Here is a 22,947-nt window from a genome sequence, read left to right as displayed (position 1 = left end):
TTGAATAAGTTAACAAAGTAGGAATACAGATGTAGGGGCTTATATTACTTTGTTTTTTAAGTTGTTATAAAGTAAAATTTGCTTTTTTTCTTTTGGTGTAGAGTTCTGTAAATTTTAGTCTTCTTAATAGATATGTGTAAGCACCATAATCAAGATACAGAAGAAAGGTGTAGGTTTTTATTTATTTATTTTTTCCATTTATTTTTATTAGTTGGAGGCTAATTATTTTACAACATTGCAGTGGTTTTTGTCATACATTGAAATGAATTAGCCATGGATTTACATGTATTCCCCATCCCGGTCCCCCCTCCCACCTCCCTCTCCACCCCATCCCTCTGGGTCTTCCCAGTGCACCAGGCCCGAGCACTTGTCTCATGCATCCAACCTGGGCTGGTGATCTGTTTCACCCTAGATAATATACGTGTTTTGATGCTGTTCTCTTGAAACATCCCACCCTCGCCTTCTCCCACAGAGTCCACAAGTCTGTTCTATACATCTGAGTCTCTTTTTCTGTTTTGCATATAGGGTTAACAAAGGTGTAGGTTTTAATGGAAATAATGCTTTTCATTTTTTTCCAAAAAGAAGTGTCCTGCTTTTAATCACTACTGATGCAATGTTTGTTTCTGAAGAATCCAAAATCCTTCTCTAAAGCTATCTCGCGCTTAGTTTTTTAGAGTATCTGTCAGTCGGGTTTGGGAGGTCTGGTCTTATAAGTTACTAGGCTAACTCGTGCTGTTGGAAATGGAGATAAAAGACAATTTGTTGTTTTAACCTGAGTTTCTTAGTTAACAAGTTAGACATATTAACAATTGCTTAGCATATTAATTTTTGCCAATTCTTTCTACAGATGAATCTGCTCCTCCTCAGTCATCCCCAGTTGGTCGATGGCGCTTTTGTATAAATCAGACAATAAGAAACCGTGAGGCTCAATCTTCTCCTTCTCTTCAGCAGTACATGCCTACAGTTCCTGGGTTAAACCTACTTTCTAGTAAGTGTTTGTTGTCTGCACCTTTATCCAGACCTGGAAGATGGCGATGCAAAATATATACCGTATCTTTAAGTTGTTTTCATGTAAAAGACCCTGATGCTGGGAAAGATTGAAGGCAAAAGGAGAAGGGGCAGCAGAGGATGAGATGGTTAGATAGTATCACCAACTCAGTGGACATGAATTTGAGCAAACTCTGGGAGATAGTGAAGGACAGGGAAGTCTGGCATGCTGCAGTCCATGGGGTTGCAAAGAGTCAGACACGACTAGCAACTGAACAACAACATGGGTATTTTATGCTTATGAGAATTTCCATAAGCATTTTTGAAGATGTTAGTATTAGAATATAATTTAAGCCATTTAAATTTTATTATTTATGAAAAAAAGAAAAGGTTTTTTCTCCTTGTCAGGTTGAATTCTGTGTATTTTGATTCTTATTTACAAGAGTAGTTTCACACTGGTTCTGATTTGCCCCTTTGTTCCTCCTTGTCCCTTTTGAGTTTGGACTAGTCTGTGCTTTGTACTTAACCAATACATGCTTAGCCATTCTTTGTTATTATTCCAGGTCCAAGAAACATAAGTAATAAGGAAATATCACAGGACACACTGCTTACTCTAGAAAGTAATCCATGCCAGCGTGTACTTTTCACCTCCACATCACAACATAAGGATGTAGTTGATGGTAAGATTTCTGAATATGCCAGTGTAGAAACTAAGCAGCCAGCTATACTTTATCAAGTCGAAGAAGACAGGCAGATAATGGCACCAGTTGCTAGTAGTTCCAATCATACTGCTACTTCAGTTTGTGCAGTTCCACTTGAATGTGAGGGACTCACCAACGAAGCAGGCATATTTCTACCTGTTTATCCAGGTCACCAAGCTGCCAGTCAGGCAGCTTCTGGCGAGTCAACTCAGATTGCTGCTAACTGTCTTACAGCCCCAGCATTTATATCTGATCAAAAGCCTCAGTCCTTACTAGTGCAGCAGCCAACTACAGATGCAGAATTTATTTCCCAAGAAGGAGAAACTGCAGTGAACATGGAAGCAAGTTCTCCTAAGATGGTTGTTCCCACTCAGAATCCCGGCCTTGAACCAACCAGCCTTCTATCCTCTACTGTCCTGGAATCAGATGGGGAAAGACCTCCAAAAATGGAATTTGCAGACAACCGAATTAAAACTCTGGATGAAAAATTAAGAAATTTGCTCTATCAGGAGCATAACATACCTAGCATCTACCCTGAGAGTCAGAAGGATACCCAAAGCATAGACTCTCCATTTTCTTCCTCTGCTGAAGATGTACTCTCATGTCCAGTGCCAGAAGTCATAGGCACCAGTCACTGTGGAATTCAAGATAGTCCTGCACAGTCCCCTAATTTTCGACAGACAGGCTCTAAGATTCTGTCCAATGTGGCTGTGAATCAGCCTGCTAACATATCAGTGTTCAAAAGGGACCTGAATGTGATAACTTCTATACCCAGCGAATTATGTTTACATGTAAGTATCATTCTTTCTAACCAATTCCTTATGCTTTTAAAAGAAATGCCTTCTTTTTTAAAGTTCTGCCCTTTGAAATGAAATTATCTATGTCATAAGATTCTGAGGTCACAGTTGTTTAAAAGGCCATGGGTTAGGATGCAGGGGTCTAAAACTTCTCAATAGAGGCAGTAGAACTATCTTTGGTGAGAGACCCCTCTGTTGAATTAGCTAGGAACTTGTGAGCAATGTTTATGTTTATATTAATGACAGAACAGGACTGATAGATTGTTTTAGGGGGCAGGAAGAACTTGCTTTTAGATTTCCACTTAAAAATACCTATTATCAGTTTCTTTTTTAAAATATTATGGTTTCAATTTAATCTTGTTTGTGGGTTTTTTATTTATCTGAAAAAATTCTTTAAAAGAAAATTAAAATCCCCCATAATCCCCTGACTTTTTTTTTAAATTTATGTAAGAATTTAACTTCTCTTTTCTGTTCCATCAGCTCATAGGGATAACCACTGTCTGGTGCTTATCCACTATATGGTACTTATCCTTCTTGACTTAAGCTTATACAGATCTGGTTAAAAACCTATAACTTTTTATTCAATAAAATAGGATTGTGCTATAAACATATTGGTCTACAACTTAATTTTTTATTTTATAGTATATCATAGACATATTTAAAAATATTTATCACTGTATCTCTTTTATTATTATTTAAGTAATATATGCATGTATATAAAGTAAAATCCACCCCATTTCCAAACCTATAGACACAGCTGTTAATAAATCTTCCCAGATATGGTTTTAACTAACATACAAATATTTATATAGCACTTTTTTATATGTATATCTATTTGCAAAGATACAGATATATACTATATATTTATATACATATACTTCCTTATATACATGTGCTGTTCTGCACTCTTTTTCCCCACTTACAGACATCTATCCATGTTAGAATACATAGTTTTACCTCAGCTAACAGCATAACATCCCACTGAATAAAAATAACTTACTTATTTTTTTTGTAAACTAGTAATTTAAAGTTATTCAGTTAATTTGTAAACACAAAAATTCAGGAGGTTAGGAAATTAAATTGTTGTGTTGACACTCCCATTCCCCAAACATTTAAGTTCCTGGTTTTAGTTCTTGTGGTCATTGCTTGTAAATAATATACTTACTGATTTTTGGAGTTAGCAATTTCATACAATAAAATCTGACTCATTTCTCTGAATGATGGAGAAATTATATTTTCTCTTTCCTCTATTTTTTTCCCTATACACCTCCCATTTTTTATTACTTAAATTACATTTTAGCATTAGCAAAGTTTATAACATCTACATTTTTTAATAGTTGGTTATGTCTTGTCTGTTGGAGAAGGAAATGGCAACCCACTCCAGTGTTCTTGCCTGGAGAATCCCAGGGACGGGGAAGCCTGGTGGGCTGCCATCTATGGGGTCGCACAGAGTCGGATACGACTGAAGCGACTTAGCAGCAGCAGAAGCAGCATGCCTTGTCTGTAGGTTGATTGGAAGAATTGAAAATCAGTAAATAACGTATTATATGTGTTATCTGATGATCATGTAATGTGATTAGAACCATAAAAAATGAAATGTAATTCTCTATCATTTAAGCTCTGTTGCTCAAAAGAAAATCTTCCAAGTGTCAAAGTCAAATGGATTCTTTTATTTGTTTCAAATGTCTAGTTGCTACATCTAGATCAAACTTATTACCTGCCACTGTTTCTGGTGTCCTAGAATTCTGTTTTGTTTTCCTCCTCAAATGCTTCTATAAATAATATTTTTAAATATGTTGCATGGATTAGCAATTTGATTTTTTTAAATGTCCAAAAATGTCTTTATTTTGTTTTACACTTAGTTAAATATAGATAGTAGCATCATTTTGAGTTAATTTTTGTATATGGTGTGAGATAAAGATCCAGCTTCATTTTTCTGCATGTGATTATCTAGTTGTTCCAGCACTGTTTGTTATTTTATTCTTTTTATTGTTATTATAAATGAAATTGCTTTTTAAAATTTCCTTTTCTTTTTTCTTTTTTTTAGGGAGTCCAGGGAAAGATTTATTTTCACATATCTAATACGAAGGCATATATGTATACAAAGAGGAAATGTACAGTAGTTTTTTCTTGTTTTTTTTTTTTTTCCATTTATTTTTATTAGTTGGAGGCTAATTACTTTACATCATTGCAGTGGTTTTTGTTAAATTTCCTTTTCTGATTTTTCATTGGTAGCATATAGAAATACAATTGATTTTTTTGATTGTTGATGTTATATCCTTCTACTTTGCTTTGTTTATTAGCTGTAATAGCTTTTGGTGGATATTCTATGTAATGTATAAGATCGTATCATCTGTGAATAGACAGTTTTATTTCTTCATTTCCTTTTTTTCTTATTCATTTAACTTTTTATTTCATGTTTTCCATCTCGTTGTCCTTTTGCTTTTTGTACTGGGAGAATTTCTCTATTTATAAGCAGTTTATAATCTCCTATTCAGCTATTTTTTATATGAGATCATATTTTTAATTTCTAATAATTTCTTTTTCTTATGGATGTAGTATATTCACAGATGTCTTTGAAGATATTAAAGCCTTATTCTGTGTTATTAATGCTATTTCCTTGGCTATTCTGTTTGTTGAGTTTAGTGTTTTCTTAAAGTACTGATTTCCCAAAAGTGTTGGTGATTCTTTAATGTGTACTCGGTTTTTCTTTTTCCCCCATGAGATTCCCTCTTTGTCTGTTTGTAAGTACTATGTATAATTACTATGGTCTTACTCTAGTAATTATGAGGAAAACCTGGGACATGCTTCCTGGCACTGGTTATTGCAACTTGTCTCTGATGCTGCCTAGAGGGAGGTCTAATAGCTAGTCTTCAAAAGTAGCAGGGCTTCCCCTTACTCCTAGATCTTATCTCCTCCCTATATTGCCAATATTTTTCTTGGCCACAAATATTTTCTTCTTGCCACTCTTATTTGGGAGCAGATACCGCTGATGTCTTTTCTTTGTTGTGGAGGTGAGGTAGGAAGGTGCAGAACTGTCTGGCTGTTCCTTCTTTGGTACCCCAACCAGTTCACTTTTCCATTCAGTGGATATCTACTGAGCAGTGAATGAGTCAAGATGTCTGTTTTTTGTGGAACTCACACTCTAGTGGGGGAAAATAAATCCTTAAAAAACAAAAAGGGCTACGATAGGATGACTAAGGAATTACTTTAGATAGGGTGGTCACGGAAGGATTTGTTTGTGATGGTGATATTCACAGGTAGAGACCTGTTTTAGGAACCAAAAGGTCAGTAAGTAGTAGGGTGTTACAAGATGATGTTGAAGTGACAGATAGGAGACAAATTGTATGTAGCTTTGTAAGCATTCTATCCAATTACTCATCCTTTTGGTTGTCAGGGCACTCTCTCCTGCTGCCCATATCTCACACCTGAGTTGACTGCATTTTTAAACAGTTCTTGCATATGTCATTATGCAGACTAAAGGAGGCTACTTTTTCCTCCTTTAATCTTATATGCATGTGTCTATATATGATTTTCCTGTTGCACTTATAGCTTTGGGTTGATAAGAGAAGCTAGAACTTGTATTTATCATCTTGATCCAATTATTACTTAATAAAAATCTTTTCTGTAATTTCAGTGGGACTGATGTAACACTTTCTAAATTGTAATATTATTGAGAGTTTTTTTTTCTCTTTATGAAAGTAGTATTGCTAGTCCAAAATAGGACTTTGGAAAATAAAAACTCATTGTTCAGAATTTTACTTTTAATGACTATTGACTCTAAGTATTAAAAATGCTTATCCCAAACTGCAGTTTACTTCATGCTGCTTTTAGGCTATCTTGGAGAAGGAAGGGGCAACCCACTTCAGTATTCTTGCCTGGACAATCCCATGGATGGAGGAGCCTGGCAGGCTACAGTCCATGGGGTCCAAAAGAGTCGGGTACAACTGAGCGACGATCAGGCGATCTTCCTTCAGACAAATGCTAAATCCTATCCTTTGAGCTTTTCAATACTCTTTTAATTTTCTAAGTTTGTAGGGGCCATTCTCAGGTTTCCCAAAGTATTTCTGGCTGTGTATATTAATTTTTTCTATGAGTTATTGTAAGGAATTTATTTTTAAAGTACTCAGAATACAGCAGTTAATTCTTATTTGGGGGGGGGAAATGGGAATACAAGAAGAGGGAAGTGTGATTTTATAGTCAGCTGTGGCCTGATGTTAACAATATTTACAGTTTGAATTTGAAATAATTTTGAGATCCATTTTAAATTAAATTTCTGTGTGATTACATAATGTAATAAATTTGATTTGGTAATATATTTCTGTAAATCTAAATGCCTAGATATCTTGATTTTCTGTTTATCATGTGTGTCAGGCATCTTTAACTGTCTTAAGTAATATAAGCATAGATGAAAATTTCCATTTTAAGATCATAAGGTTTAATTAACCTTTTTTTTTTTTTAGTAAATTGGTGCAATGAAGGTTATTTACTTCAGATTTTAATTTTCAGTTTTCAAAGTTGCTATGATAAAAAATATTCTAGGGTGGAAATATTTTGCAATTTTATTTATCTGAAGTCTAAATAATATTTTTAAAGAAAAAGAAGGCTTAATTCCTGTAAGTTCAATACTTCAGGTTTAGTCTGACATAGTACTATTAATAGAAATATACATAGCTTTCTGTTTTTAATTGCTGATTGGTCCATACAAGAAACTCCAATGGTATAAACAACTGCTCTACCTCATGTAAATTATTACCATTTTGGTTTTCCTCTTTTTGTCTCCATTAGGAGATGTCCCCAGATGCTTCACTTCCAGGAGATCCAGAGGCCTATCCTGCTGCTGTGTCAAGCGGTGGAGCCATTCATCTGCAGACAGGAGGTGGATATTTTGGCCTAAGCTTTACTTGTCCTAGTCTCAAAAATCCTATTAGCAAGAAATCCTGGACTCGCAAATTAAAAAGCTGGGCATACAGGCTACGGCAGTCAACCAGCTTTTTCAAGAGATCAAAAGTCCGTCAAGGTAGTGTGCTTACAGTCAGGGACATAGACTAGGTAACATCATTTTTCATTTACTTCTGTTTCTTTCTGTTGTTATTCATACACAAATCTTGCCACCTTTTCCATATAGCCCATGTATGTAACATGTCCCATTAATGTCATTTCCATTTTATTTTTCTTTTTGTAACTAATTCAGTTTTAAAGTATTCATTTCATATAGATACTAAGTCTCAGGATAAATCTTGAAATGTCTGATTTAGAGGTAGGGGCTTCTACAGTGTTGCTTATTACATTAACACTTTTTTAATTGTCTAGCAGGAGTTAAGCTTTTTCTAGTTTTCTTCATTTCTGGTAACGTAAACAAATGTAATATTAACAAACCATTTTCTCCTTTCTGCTTACAATTTGACAAAACTTGCAGTGGAAACAGAAGATACGAGATCAGCAGTTGTTCCTGACCCCATTCATCTGACAGGAGAGTCCACAACTGATACTAGGTCTTTGAGTAAATGTAAAGCAATGAGTGGATCATTTCAGCGGGGTCGGTTTCAGGTTTGTGTCTTTGGTAGAATCATTTTCTACAGGGGCATTATGAAAGGTGACAGCATTGAAGATCTAGGTCTGTAGATGGTAATTATTTTAAATTTAGATTGTTAGCATATTTAATTTTTCACCTTTATATGCATCTTCTCACCTTCTGTAGCCATCTACTAAAGGTGACTCTAAAGAAATGAGGATTTTAGTAACTGGAATAGAGTATAGATCTGTATCATTATTTTTCGGTGGGTGGTTGGGTCATCTTTTTTATAAATCTAATTTCATGTCCTTTAGAGTCTTTGCAATTAAAATATTTTTAATTTTTTATTGAAGTATAGATGGTTTACAAAATGGTGTTAGTTGTATGTGCACCTATGGAATGTTTTAATTGCAGAATTTTATTTAAGCAGTATGTAGCCAACTGAATTTACAAAGGGCCCAACTGACAAGCTTTGAATATGGCAAGAATAAATGGGCTTTTTTAAACTTTTTTTTTTCTTTGATTGCTCCATGTGACATGCAGAATTTCCCTGACTAGGGGTCAGACCTGTGGCCCTTGCAGTGAAAGTGCGGAGTCTTAACCACTGGACCACTGGGGAAGTCCTAAATGGGATTTTGAAGTTTTGGTATTATCAATGTGTGTACATCACAGAAGACCATCCAGTTGTCTGTGCCATATATCATATTGAATTTCTTTGTGGGTTTACTCTTTGGTTAGGCAGATCCAGCCATCTCTGCCTTTTTGTATTTCAGGTGATTACAGTTCCCCAGCAGGAGTCAGTGGAAGTGACATCTTTTGGAATAGAACTCATACCAGCATTCAATAAAGTGACAAGTCAGTCTACTGAAGAAGCTTTAGCCTTTACTGAAACAGCAAAGTCTCAATTGATAGAAATGGAACCTGTCACCAACAATCCACAAACTTCACTTTCTTCTCAGAAGTTACAAGCTCTTCACGAAACCTTCAAAGATCCAAGAATTTCCAAACAAACTGACAACTTTTCATCTTTTAGTATAGCTTGTGAGACTGATACATCGTCGATTACTACAGAAAAGGAATTGGAAGAAAATTTGGCCACAGGAAGTAGCATGCAGTCTGGATCTGAACTGCTTAAAGAGAGAGAATTACTTTCTGCTAGGAAACAGCCTAGCTCTAATAGTGAATTTTCAGCTGCTCTTCCTGACAGAGGGAAATCAGTGGTGAAGACTGGTCCAGAGAGAGAAAAGTGCTTACCACTCTGTGAAGAAAAAGCCTGTGTTCAAACACAGAGCTCACACTTCTATTCACCGTCTTCCCCAATGAGCAGTGATGATGAGTCAGAAATAGAGGATGAGGACTTAAAGGTGGAGCTTCAAAGATTACGAGAAAAGTAAGAACTGTTTCTCTCTTGTCACGAATCTGATTGCTTTGGGTTTTATAGAACTATTTGACTGGTAGCTAATTGAGATTGGTGACATTTTGTGCTGTGTGATTAGTCACTCAGTCGTGTCCTGCTCTTTGAGACCCCATGGACTGTAGCCTGCTAGGCTCCTCTGTCTATGGAGATTCTCCAGGCAAGAATATTGGAGTGGGTTGCCATGCCCTCCTCCAGGGAATCTTCCCAACCTAGGGATCAAACCCAGGTCTCCCGCATTGTAGGCGGATTCTTTACCATCTGAGCCATCAGGGAAGCCTGGGAGTGGGTAGCCTATCCCTTCTCCAGGGGATCTCTCTCCTGACCCAGGAATCAAACCAGGGTCTCTTGCATTGCAGGTGGATTCTTTACCAGCTGAGCTACCAGAGAAGACCTGGTGACATTTTAATGATTCAAAAAAATTTATGATTGAAAACTACAAAGACAGCATCAGATCCCAGAGGCTAAGGGCTCAGTCCCACAAGACTGCCCCCTTCAGATGCCCATCACAAGTCCAAATAGTGTTACCTATGCTTCTGACCAACCTGGAACCACAGGTTCCCACAAACCTCTCCTCAGGTTTGATTACCTTGCTAGAATGGCTTATAGAACTCAGGAAAACAGTTTTCTTACTAGATTATTGGTTTATTATAAAAGAAAGCAACTCAAGAACAGCCAGATGGCAAGGTATAGAAGGGGCAAGGAACTTCATGGCCTTTCAGGAGTGCCACTATCCAGCACCTCCATGCCTTCATCAACCTAGAAGCTCTCAGAATCCCTGTAATTCACAGATTTTTATGGAAACTTCATTATGTAGGCATGATTGAGTAAATCATTGGCCATTGGTAATTAATTCAACCTCCAGCCTCTTTTCTCTCTTTTAGAGGTACCCATCCTTAGGGGTTATCCAGAAGTCACTTTGTGATTTAAAGGGGTTTGTTTTGAATAATGAGACACTCCTGTATCACTCTGGAAATATTTCAGGAACTGGAGGTATTTGAGGACAAAAGAACAAACATTGTAACAAAAGATTCTCCCATCACTCTTATCATTTAGAAAATTACAAGGGTTTTAGGAGCAGTGTACCAGGAATAGGGACCAAGATCAAATAACATCTTTTTAAATTATAAATCATAATATCACATCAGTAAAAATGCACACAAAACAGTCTGTTTCTCATGCTCTAACCTCATTTCTCATAGGAAACCACTGGTATATAACTTGCCCGTCATTTTTCTATGCATTTACAAATATATAGTTTTTAAGTTTATAAAAGTAGGATCATAATATACATGTTATTCTGTATTTTTTGGCTTAACATTGTCTCCTCTTCATGTTTGCACAAATAATCTCTATTCCATGCATTAGGATAGCATATAGCCATTTAAAGTTTATTTGTGTGTATGTGTGCACAGTCTAACTGTTTGTAACCCCATGAACTGTAGCCTGCCAGGCTCACCTGTCCATGAAGTTTTCCAGGCAAGAATACTGGAGTGGGTTGCTATCTCCTTCTAAAGGGCATCTTCCCTACCCAGAGATTGACCGCCCCCCCCCCCCATACGCTGCATTGGCCAGAGTAGGCAATGGCAACCCACTCCAGTACTCTTGCCTGGAGAATCCCATGGGCAGAGGAGCCTGGTAGGCTGCAGTCCATGGGGTCACTAAGAGTCGGACACGACTGAGCGACTTCACTTTCACTTTTCACTTTCATGCGTTGGAGAAGGAAGTGGCAACCCACTTCAGTATTCTTGCCTGGAGAATCCCAGGGACAGGGGAGCCTGGTGGGCTGCCGTCTATGGGGTCACACAGAGTCGGACACTGACTGACGTGACTTAGCAGCAGCAGCAGCAGCAGTCATTGATTTTTGGCAGATATTTATACGTTCTGAATATTAACCTTTTACTATGTTGCAAAATTTTTTCCTGTTTACACTTACAACATATAATCATGTTAATATTATCAGTACTATGGAACTTTAATTTTTTAAATTATCTTTTACTATATTGAGGTTTTATAAATTTGTCCTTGTCAATTTATTGAGCTTTTTCTTTGTGTCTGATTAGTTTAATGTTGCACTTTAGGAAGACACTGATCATCTTAATTTTGTGAGAATATTCTGTATTTCCACATTCTTAATCTAAATCCCTTGTTAAACTTTACTTGTACTGGTAGAGTTCCTTGGCTCATCTATATGGCGCCTGTGCCTTTAAAGTGCTTTCTGCATGATTTTTCTTCAGACATATTCAGGAGGTGGTAAATCTTCAAACCCAGCAGAATAAGGAGCTACAGGAGCTCTATGAACGCCTTCGAGCAATTAAAGAGAGCAAAGTCCAATCATCAGAAGCTCCTGTATCACCTGCATCACCACGTAGACCAAGATCTTTAAAAAGCAAACTTCGAAGCCGTCCCCAGTCCTTGACACGTGTGGACAGTGGCACAATTGCTACAGGTAAATCAGTCTTATAAGTGATTTTAAAATCCTGGTCAAAGATCAGCAAGATTAGAAAAAGAACACTAATAAACTTATTTTTTATTAAGCTAAGATTATTTAAAGAAGTACACATTTTTCTGACATTTTTTCTTTTTGGTGCCGAATGTTCTTTTATGAAATAATGATAAGAATAGGTGATAGATTTTGGAGAGCAGATGAGTGTTGTTTTCATTTGGAAAACAAATACCTGGAAGCCCAATTTCGATCCCCAAAACAGTTTTTGAAATGTTGGTAGTCAATGGGAACCGCTGGTCTAGCATTTGGAATTTGTTTAGGAGTTTGTTGCTAACAAAGATAATCTTGAAAGTAAAGTCATGTTCTATCTGATGTAAGAGATCTTTATTTATTATGAGAATATTAGAAAAAATGTATGTCTTTGAATTTGTAAAAAGACAGGATCAGTCTCTGCTTAACTAATAAACAAGTTGATCACATCAGACTTCTTGGTTCCATGTGTATAGTCAAGGTGAGGATTAAGGGTGAACTATAAGGGTATGTATGAGATCTGAAAAGAATTTGTGGTAGGCAGAATAATGATTCTCCCCCAAAGATGTCCATGTACAAATTCTTGCAGCCTATGATTATGTTCAGTTGTATGGCAGAGGGTAACTGAGGTTGTGGATGGAATTAAAGATGGTAATCAACATTTTAAAATAGATATCCTGGATTATCTGAGTGGGCCCAGTGTAATCACAAGTTTCCTCTGAAGTAGAAGAGGCAAAAGAAAGGGTCAGAGAAAAGATGTGAAAAAGGAAGCAGTGTCAGAGAGAATTCAGCATTACTGGCTTTGAAGGTGGCAGAAAATCATCACAAACCAAGGAATGCAGGCAGCCCTTAGAAGCTAGAAAAGGCTGGGGAACTTTGAAAAAACAAGGTTTATTATTCACAGGTTGTGGGGGGTACACATTTTGTGGGGCCACATAATGAAAGGTTTGGTCGGGATATGGGAAACAGGAGCACACACTAGAGAGCAAGAGCAAACACTAGCAGACCTGGGGTTCTTCATTTATTTGGGTTAAGGGTGGGGTACCTAGGGTTTTTCAAGTTCACTCCTTATAGGTGAATTTAAAAAGAAAGTGGGAGTTAAAGCACAGGGAGGGAAAAGCAGGATCACTCAAATGATCACTTATCTAGGTCAGCCAGGACTTTCTAAAAGGGCAGCTTCATGGGTGGGGTGGCCTGGCTCTTTATCTAGTTGTGTAGCTGGCAGTGTGTTTATTTGAGATAGATTTGTTTGAAATGTATTGTTTAGTCGCTGAGTCATGTCCAACTCTTTTGAGACCCCGTGGACTGTAGCCTGCCAGGCTCCTCTGTCCATGGGATTTCCCAGGCAAGAATACTGGAGTGGGTTGCCATTTCCTTCTCCAGGGAATCTTCCCAATCCAGGAATTGAACCTGCATCTCTTATGTCTTCTGCACTGGCAGGCAGATTCTTTACCACTGAGTCACTTTGAAATACATACCTCAGCAATCAAAAGCTTAATGCCAGGCACTTACTTATATTACAATAAAAAAAAAACTAATTGTCAGGCACTTGCACTACACCACATCTTTCTAATCAACCATGGGATCTCATGGTAAAAAAACATGCCTTTTGAGATTGCTTTTTTTTGACTCAGAACATGTCTTTGCTATTGTTTAAGTTATTTTGTGTTTTAATAGCTTGTTGCTTTTTTGTGTCTCAGTAATATTCCATGGCATGACATGGTATGATGTACCACAGCTTGTTTATCTATTTACCTGTTGAGAGATATTAGGATTGTTTCAGTGTTGGGTTTTACAAATAAAGCTGCTGTAAATATTCATGTGCAGCTTTCCAGATCACTTGGATAAAATACTCAGAAGTAAAATTGCTCGGTCATATATATGTACATTTTAAATTTTTAAGAAACTTCAAAACTGTTTTCCTAAGCAGCTGCATCATTTTCCATTCCCATCAGTAATGTATGAAACCTGTTTTCTCTGGATGCTCTCAGCATATCATATTACTGGTATTCTTAATTTTAACATAATAGGTGTGTGGTAGTATTATATGGTGGTTTTAATTTTCATTTCCCTGATGATTTGTGATATTAGACATTTTTTCCCTTATGCTTATTTGCTATTCATATATCCTCTTTGGTTTAGTGCCTATTTCAGACTTTTGGCATTTTTTGTATCCTGTTTTTTAAGAAGGATTTATAAAGAATTAGTGTTAATTTTTTCTTAATTGTGTGGTAGAATTAAACAATAAAGCCATCTGGACCTTGGTTTTGTATGTTAGAAATATCAATTCAGTCTCCTTCCTTGTGATAGGTCTATTAAGATTTTTCTCTTTCCATGAGTCAATCTTTGTGATTTTGTAGAAATCAGGCCCTTTCATCCAAATTACCAAATTTGTTGTCATATGATTTTTCACAGAATTCTCTTAAAATCCTTTTTATTTCTGTAAGATTTGCAGTGATTTCCCCTCTTTTATTTTTTATTTTAGTACTTTGAATCTTTTCTTTCTTTTGTTTTCCCTTGGTCAGTCTAGTAAAAGGATTGTCAATTTTGTTGATATTTTAAAAAAGCAACTTTTAGTTTCACTGCCTTTCTTTATTATTTTTCTTTTCTTTATGTCCCTTATAATCTTTATTATTTCCTTCTTTCTACAGGCTCTAGTTTGCTCTTTTAAAAGTTTTTTCTAGAATAAACTCAATGAGATCCATACTATATAACACTGACTTTATCAGTTGAATTATGATATGCGTAGGTATGAGTCTCATTGATATTTTTTCTGCCCCTTTCTGTTCACCTTTTGGAACTTCCATTATGCATATTTTGTAATGCTTGATGGTATTCCACAGGTCTTCAAGGTTTTCTTCATTTTGTTTCATTCTTTCTTTCTCTCGGAGTGGATTTCTGTATTATGTGATCTTCTTCTTGGCTGATTCTTTCTTTTGCTCACTCAAATCTGTTATTGAGCCCCTCTAGTGAATGTATTTCAGTTTTTATACTTTTCAACTCCAGAATTTCTATTTTAAAAAAAAACTAATTTCTGTCTCTTTATTTATATTCTCTATTTGGTGTGAGACACTGTTATCATACTTTAATTTTTTAGGCAGAGTTTCCTTAAATTTGAATACAGCTATAATAGCTGATTTTAAAGGCTTTGTCTACAACATCCAAAATGTAAGCCTCTTTCAGGATTTTTTTTTTCACTCTTTTTTCCTTCTTAGTGTATGTGATATACATTCCTATTTCTTTGCATTTCTGTTAATTTTGTGATGAAAACTGGATGTTGTAGATTGTAATAGCTCTTGTACCAGATTCTTCTACCCACTTCCTCACCACAGTTTGTTGTTGTTGCTGTATTCTGTTTGTTTGTTATTCTGGTTATATTTTCTTGTTGCTGTGTATTTGTTTAGTGATTTCCTTCCCTAATTCTGTATTCCTTGAGTTATTTGCTAGCTAGAAAATTTCTAAAAAATTTTTAAAGCCTGGTATACTGGTGTTCGCACCTGGGCCAGTACATTTAGTGGTGAGCAAGTAATTGGTCAGAAAGGAAGTGAAAGTGTTAGTCACTCAGTCATGCCTGACTCTTTGACCCCATGGACTGTAGCCCACCAGCCTCCTCTAACCCATGGAATTCTGCAGGCAAAAATACTGGAGTGGGTAGCCATTCCCTTCTCAAGGGGATCTTCCCCAACCAGGGATTAAACTCAGGTCTCCTGCATTGCAGCGAAGATTTTATTAAATGCCTTGTCTGGTTGTTGTCAAGGAAATTTCTGTGAGAAGGCACACCTTCAGGCTTCAGTTAGCAAGGCATATTTGCAGTTTACTTCTAGCTTGCCTAGGAACTCAAGTTCAGTCAGAATTAAAGTGACTCGTCCCTTTTCCTTTTTCAGGTCTTTCCTGTCCTGGCAGATGTTTACATTCCTGGGGATATGACAGAGGTTTTCAGAGTTTCCTATGGTCATCTAGTTGTCCTGAAAAGTGAAAGTCACTCAGTTGTGTCCAACTCTTTGCAACCCCATGGACTATACAGTCTATGGAATTCTCTAGGCCAGAATACTGGAGTGGGTAGCCTTTCCCTTCTCCAGGGGATCTTCCCAACCCAGGGATCGAACCCAGGTCTCCTGCATTGCAGGCTGACTCTACGAGCTAAATCACAAGGGAAGCCCAAAATTACTGGAGAGGGTAGCCTATCCCTTCTCCAGGGGATCTTCTCAATACAGAAATCAAACCAGAGTTTCCTGCATTGCAGGCAGATTCTTTAGCATCTGAGCTATCTAACATTCTTTTTAAGTTGTAGATCAGGCTCTTATTTGCCCCAACTGAAATCATAGCCTTAAGCATCTGAGTTGTTGCCAAGCACTTTCCTATTGTTTCAGCAATGCCCTGGAGGTAGCTCCCTACCTCTTCCCACCCCCCATACCTATGCCTGGCAGGACTGAACTGAACTCTGAATGAAATCAAATATCCACCTCACTAAGAACAGAGATTTGTTGGACAAATTGTTGTTGGACAAATATTGATTTTGCTCTAGGGATGGTGCTTTTGTTGTTATTGTTGTTCAGTCACTAAGTCTTGTCTGACTCTTTGTGACCCCATGGACTGCAGCATGCCAGGCTCCTCTGTCCTCCACTATCTCCTGGAGTTTGCTCAAACTCATGTCCATTGAGTCAGTGATGCTGTCTAACCATCTCATCCTCTGCCACCCCCTTCTCCTTTTGCCTTCAGTCTTTCCCAGCATCAGGGTCTTTTCCAGTGAGTCAGCTCTTTGCATCAGGTGGCCAAAGTATTGGAGCTTCAGCATCAGTCCTTCCAATGAATATTCAGGGTTGATTTCCTTTAGGACTGACTGGTTTGATCTCCTTGCAGTCCAAGCGACTCTCGAGTCTTCTCAAGCTCCACAGTTGCTTAGAAGAGAGCTCAAAAGAGTTCTTTCTCCATTGTTGCAGTGCTGGGTTTTGGCTACCGCAACACTGAGCTGAGGAGAAAGCGGGGATAGGAACTGCCACAGTTTAAAGTGTGACAGACTTCAGTAGTTTGTCCTGGGTAAATTAGTTTTATTTTGTTTTTTATCTTTGGGTAATTCTCAGAGTTCTGAAATGGTTGGTTTTGTTTGCCCACATTTTCATTGTCTTAAGAGTAACTTCACCTAGGTCCTTATTTTAGAAGGCCTTCTCCTCCCTCTTCTTCTATTTTCTGAAAAAGTTTGTGTTGAATTATCGTTTCTTTTTAATTTTTTTTCTTTTTTCCATTTATTTTTATTAGTTGGAGGCTAATTACAATATTGTAGTGGTTTTTGCCATACATTGACATGAATCAGCCATGGATTTACATGTGTTCCCCATCCCGATCCCCCCTCCCGCCTCCCTCTCCATCCCATCCCTCTGGGTCTTCCCAGTGCACCAGCCCTTGTCTCATGCATCCAGTCTGGGTTGGTGATCTGTTTCACCCTTGATAGTATACTTGTTTCAATGCTGTTCTCTCTGAACATCCCACCCTCACCTTCTCCCACAGAGTCTAAAAGTCTGTTCTGTACATCTGTGTCTCTTTTTCTGTTTTGCATATAGGGTTATTGTTACCATCTTTTTAAATTCCATATATATGCGTTAGTATACTGTATTGGTCTTTATCTTTCTGGCTTACTTCACTCTGTATAATGGGCTCCAGTTTCATCCATCTCATTAGAACTGATTCAAATGAATTCTTTTTAATGGCTGAGTAATATTCCATAGTGTATATGTACCACAGCTTCCTTATCCATTCGTCTGCTGATGGGCATCTAGGTTGCTTCCATGTCCTGGCTATGATAAACAGTGCTGCAATGAACATTGGGGTGCACGTGTCTCTTTCAGATCTGGTTTCCTCGGTGTGTATGCCCAGGAGTGGGATTGCTGGGTCATATGGCAGTTCTATTTCCAGTTTTTTAAAGAATCTCCACACTGTTCTCCATAGTGGCTGTACTAGTTTGCATTCCCACCAACAGTGTAAGAGGGTTCACTTTTCTCCACACCCTCTCCAGCATTTATTGCTTGTAGACGCAAATTTTCAGGTGAAACCACGTGGGCCCAGAAGACTTATTTTTTGGACATTTATAATTGCAAATTCAAACTCTTGAATAGTAGTTATAGGATTATGCAAATTCTTGAATAGTAGTTACAGGATTATGCAGTAGTGATAAATTTCCTATTGGGTGAGTTTTGATTGATTGTGGTTTTTGAGAACTCTATCCATTTCATCTATGTTGCTGAATATTTTTGTTTAGAGTTGTTGATTATTATCCTTGTAATGTCTTGGATATCTGTAGTGATATCACTCCTTTCATTCATGATATTTGTAATTTGTGTCTTTTTTTTTTCTTTGTTAGTCTTGATAGAGGTTTATCAATTTTGTTGATCTTTTCAAAGATCCAGCTTTGCTTTTATTGATTTTCTCTGATGTTTTCCAATTTTAAATTTCATTGAATCTGCTCTTATCTTTATTATTTCCTTCCCTATACATTCCTTGTTTTTATTTCATTCTACTTCTGGTTTCTTAAAATGGAGGCTTAGATTTTTTATGTGAGACCTTTCTTTTTATAATACAAGCATTTCATGCAAAAAAATACAAGTATTTGATGCTATAAATTTTCCTTACAAGCACTGCTTTGCTACATCTACTAAGATTTTTTTAAAATTAAGCTTTATTTTGGTGGGATATTTTTAGATTTATGGAAAAATTATTAAGATAGTACAGAAAGTTTCTGTACACCTTACACCCAGTTTCCCCAATTATTAGCATCTTATACATTAGTATGGTACATTTATCACAAATAATGAACCAGTCTTAATACATGATTGTCAACTAAATTCCATATTTTACTTTGATTTCCTTCATTTTTACTTTATATCCTTTTTCTGTCCCAGGATCTCATCTAGGACACCACATTATATTTAGCAGTCATGTCTTCTAGGCTCCTTTTGGCTTAACAGTTTCTCAGACTTGCCTTGTTTTTAATGACCTGACAATTTTGAGGAGTCCTAGTCAGTTATTTTGAAGAATTTTGTTTTTGAACACTTCCTTACTTACCATTTTTGGGGAGGAAGAAATTTTCCTCTGCCCTTCTAGGTTCTTCTGACTGGTCTAAGAATTAAATTAACAATAAACAAATTAATAGTTTAAACAAAAGTTTAATAATATGTATACTTTTATTAGGAGACAGACCTAATTATAGGAGAGACCCAGGAAAACTAAATAACTCGCTGAAATGACTGAAGCCCTCACCTTAAATACCATCTTTAGCTAACGACAAAAGAAGATGTTGCTTCACATCAGTGTATGGCAAAAACCACTACAATATTGTTAAGTAATTAGCCTACAACTAATAAAAAAAAAGGGAAAAAAAGAAGATGTTGGGGGAACCTCAAAGGGGAGTAAGGTATTTCCCATGAAGATGGAAAAACAAATGTTTGCTGGGCCACACAGAGAAAGTGAGACACAGAATGGACTCTGATCTTTAGCCCTGCCTAGAGTTTACCCCATGTGGCACAGTGGTAAAGAACCTGCCTGCAAATGCAGGAGATGCAAGAGATACAGGTTCAATCCCTGAGTCAGAAAGATCCCCTGGAATAGGAAAGAGCTACAGTCCATGGGTTTCCCTAGTGGCCCAGATGGTAAAGAATCTGCCTGTAATGCAGGAGATCTGGATTTGATCCCTGGGTCAGGAAGATCCCCTGGAGAAGGAAATGGCTACCCACTCCAGTATTCTTTTTTTTTTTTTGGACAGGTATGAGGTGGATTTATTTTTTGTTGTTGTTTGTTTGTTTTAATTTATTTACTTTAATTGGAGGCTAATTACTTTACAATATTGTAGTAGTTTTGCCATACATTGACATGAATCAGCCATGGGTGTGTACATGTGTTCCCCATCCTGAACCCCCCTCCCACCTCCCTCCCCATCCCATCCCTCTGGGTCATCCCAGTGCACCAGCCCTGAGCACCCTGTCTCATGCATTGAACCTGGACTGGCGATCTGTTTCACATATGGTAATATACATGTTTCAATGCTATTCTCTCAAATCATCCCACCCTCGCCTTCTCCCACAGAGTCCAAAAGACTATTCTATACATCTGTGTCTCTTTTGCTGTCTCGCATATAGGGTTATCGTTACCATCTTTCTAAATTCCATATATATGCGTTAGTGTACTGTATTGGTGTTTTTCTTTCTGGCTTACTTCACTCTGTATAATAGACTCCAGTTTCATCCACACTCCAGTATTCTTGCCTGGAGAATTCCATGGACAGAGGAGCTTGGCAGGCTGCAGTCCATGGGGTTGCAAAGAGTTGGACACGACTGAGCAACACTTTCACAAAGACACCAGAAGACTCTCCAAGCTCATCTTGTATATTTCCTGCTCCTAGAAGCTATTGTTTCCACAAAGAACCACAATTAATTTTATTGAAGAACAGATTAGAAACCAAGATCTGGGTGCTTGGTGTACTCCTTGCTTCTGGGATGTCATTGCTTCTAGATTCTTTTAGCTGACAGATAAAGAATATATCTATGCATACTAACTCATATATATCCATGTCTATGAATATTTCTATATGTAACCGTCTATATCTATATTAAAGTAAATACACATTGATGTTATTATCTCCAACTCTAATCCATTACCATATGGATTATACAGCCTTCTCTTGTTTATCTATAACCTCCCAGTCCAACAGTGAGAGGCTTTCACCATCCCCTTTCCCTTTATTTAATTGTTCAATTTGAGTATAACATACAGTGGTTTCATATTTGTTAATTTGTAACCCAGTGGGAAATACCTTTATCAACTAGAATGCAGTGCTTATGTATAGTTTCTTTTGCCTTTAATATTAACAGTGCCACTCATTTCCAAAGTTATGTAGGTCAGCACTTGTTCCTCTACTTCTTTATGTGAGATTCTATTATACATTTGTAGGAGATCCAACCAGTCCATCCTAAAGGAAATCAGTCCTGAATATTCATTGGAAGGACTGATGCTGAAGCTGAAACTCCAATACTTTGGCCACCTGATGCGAAGAACTGACTCATTTGAAAAGACCCTGATGCTGGGAAAGATTGAAGGTGGGAGGAGAAGGGGACAACAGAGGATGAGATGGTTGGATGGCATCACTGACTCAATGGACATGAGTTTGAGTAAACTCTGGGAGTTGGTGATGGACAGGAGGCCTGGCATGCTGCAGTCCATGGGGTCACAAAGAGTCGGACACGACTGAGCAACTGAACTGAACTGAACCAGATATGATTAGGTTCTTTTGTTACATTCTGGGATTCCATCCTGGGATTCCCGACCTCCTAAATGATGTTTAAAAATTTTCATACGTTTCATTCCTATATTTTGTTGGCTTTCTCTGCTGTAAAGTTCTATCAGTCAGTTCAGTTGCTCAGTTGTGTCCAGCTCTTTGCAACCCCATGGACTGCAGCACATCAGGCTTCCCTGTCCATCACCAACTCCCAGAGCTTGCTCAAACTCATGTCCATTGAGTCAGTGATACCATCCAACCATCTCATCCTCTGTTGTCCCCTTCTCCTCCTCCTGTTGAGACTTCCTCTTTCTTCCTTGTTTATTTGATTGTGTTGTTTAATTTCCACATGTTTTGAGATTTTTCTTATTATCTCTGTTACTAATTTGTACTTCAGTTTCTATTTGATCAGAGAATATATTTTCAGTGGTTTTTATTACTTTAAATTTGTTCAGATTTATTTTATGACCCAAGATATGGTTTATTTAGGTGAATGTTTCACGTGCACTTGAAAATAATGTAAACCCTGTTGTTGTTTAGTAGAGTTTTCTATAAATGTTAGTTAGATCTAGATGTTTGAATGGTCTTGTTCAATTATTCTATATCCTTGCTCATTTACTGTGTACTACTTCTATTGTTTTTAAAAATTTTTATTGAAGTATAGTTGCTGTACAATGTTGTATCAGTCTGCTATGCAGCACAGTGAATCAGCTCTCTGTTTACATATATCCCCTCTTTTCTGGATTTCCTTCCAATTTAGGTCACCACAGAGCATTGAGTAGAGTTCCCTGTGCTACATAGTAGGTTCTCATTAGTTATCTGTTTTATACATAGAGATGTATATATGCCAGTCACAGTCTCCTCATTCATCCCACCTGCCCTCTCCCCAAACCACATTATTACTTCTATTGTTGACTCAGAGAAGAGTGTAGAAGACTCCAACTGTAATTGTAGATTTGTCTCTTTCTCCTTTCATTTCTATCAGTTTTTGCCTCATGTTTTTGAGGCTGCAGTTACAGACACAGCATTGTTAAATCTTCTTGGTTAATTCTTTTACTATTATGTATCCTTCTTTATTCTTAGTTATTTTTGCTTGCTTTGATGTCTCCTTTGTCTGATAATAAATACCCATTCCATCTTTCTTTTGGTTAGTGTTTGCATGGTGTATCTTTTTCATCCTTTTAGTTTTAATCTGTCTATATTTATTACATTTGAAGTGAGTTTCTTGCAGATAACTTATGGTCACGTGAAAAGAATCCATTCTGGCAGTCTTTGTCTTTCATTTATTTTTAAGCCATTTATAGTGAATGTAATGATCAATATGTTTAGATTTTGGTCTGTCATATTTTAAATCTGTTTTCTGTTCATGTTTTTCATTCCTTCTCCTTTTCTACCTTCATTTGGTTTATTTGAATGTACTTTTAATATTCCATTTCAGTTTATCTATTATGTTTTTTCTTCATTTCTTTTTACATTTTAAGTGGTTGTTCTAGGGACTATAGCTTTGAAGTCTACCTAAAATCAATCTTTTACTACTTCAAGGGGAATGTAGAAACCTTACATTCATATAGGTTTCTTTCTTCTTTATAATTATCTTATGTATTCCATCTACATATATGGAAAGCTGTATCACACTGCTTTATAATTTTCATTTTCACTTGGGTTTCAGGGTATCTGACATATCATTTCTATTGGTCTGCCTTCATTTCATGCTCTTGCATGTTTCCTACCGGAGAAGGCAATGGCACCCCACTCCAGTACTCTTGCCTAGAAAATCCCATGGATGGAGGAGCCT

General features: G+C 37.1%; 1 protein-coding gene across 3 annotated transcripts in view; it reads left to right on the top strand.

Annotated features, from left to right (window-relative positions):
* The window catches only part of WNK3 (WNK lysine deficient protein kinase 3), a 186,412-nt gene that overhangs the window by 141,496 nt on the left and 21,969 nt on the right, over positions 1-22,947 (top strand). For 2 of the 3 annotated variants that reach the window (XM_070462813.1, XM_070462812.1), the window contains exons 16-21: positions 848-988; positions 1,551-2,479; positions 7,274-7,505; positions 7,905-8,035; positions 8,774-9,390; positions 11,652-11,863. In XM_070462813.1, the coding sequence (XP_070318914.1) occupies positions 848-988; positions 1,551-2,479; positions 7,274-7,505; positions 7,905-8,035; positions 8,774-9,390; positions 11,652-11,863 (2,262 nt within the window). The remainder of the gene's footprint in view (positions 1-847; positions 989-1,550; positions 2,480-7,273; positions 7,506-7,904; positions 8,036-8,773; positions 9,391-11,651; positions 11,864-22,947) is intronic. The other variant, XM_070462814.1, reaches the window with a different exon arrangement.

The sequence above is a fragment of the Odocoileus virginianus genome, unplaced genomic scaffold (genome assembly GCF_023699985.2).
Source record: "Odocoileus virginianus isolate 20LAN1187 ecotype Illinois unplaced genomic scaffold, Ovbor_1.2 Unplaced_Scaffold_14, whole genome shotgun sequence".
NCBI lineage: Eukaryota > Metazoa > Chordata > Mammalia > Artiodactyla > Cervidae > Odocoileus > Odocoileus virginianus.
Note: the sequence above shows the minus strand (reverse complement) of the source record. Positions and strands in the feature narration are given on the sequence as shown.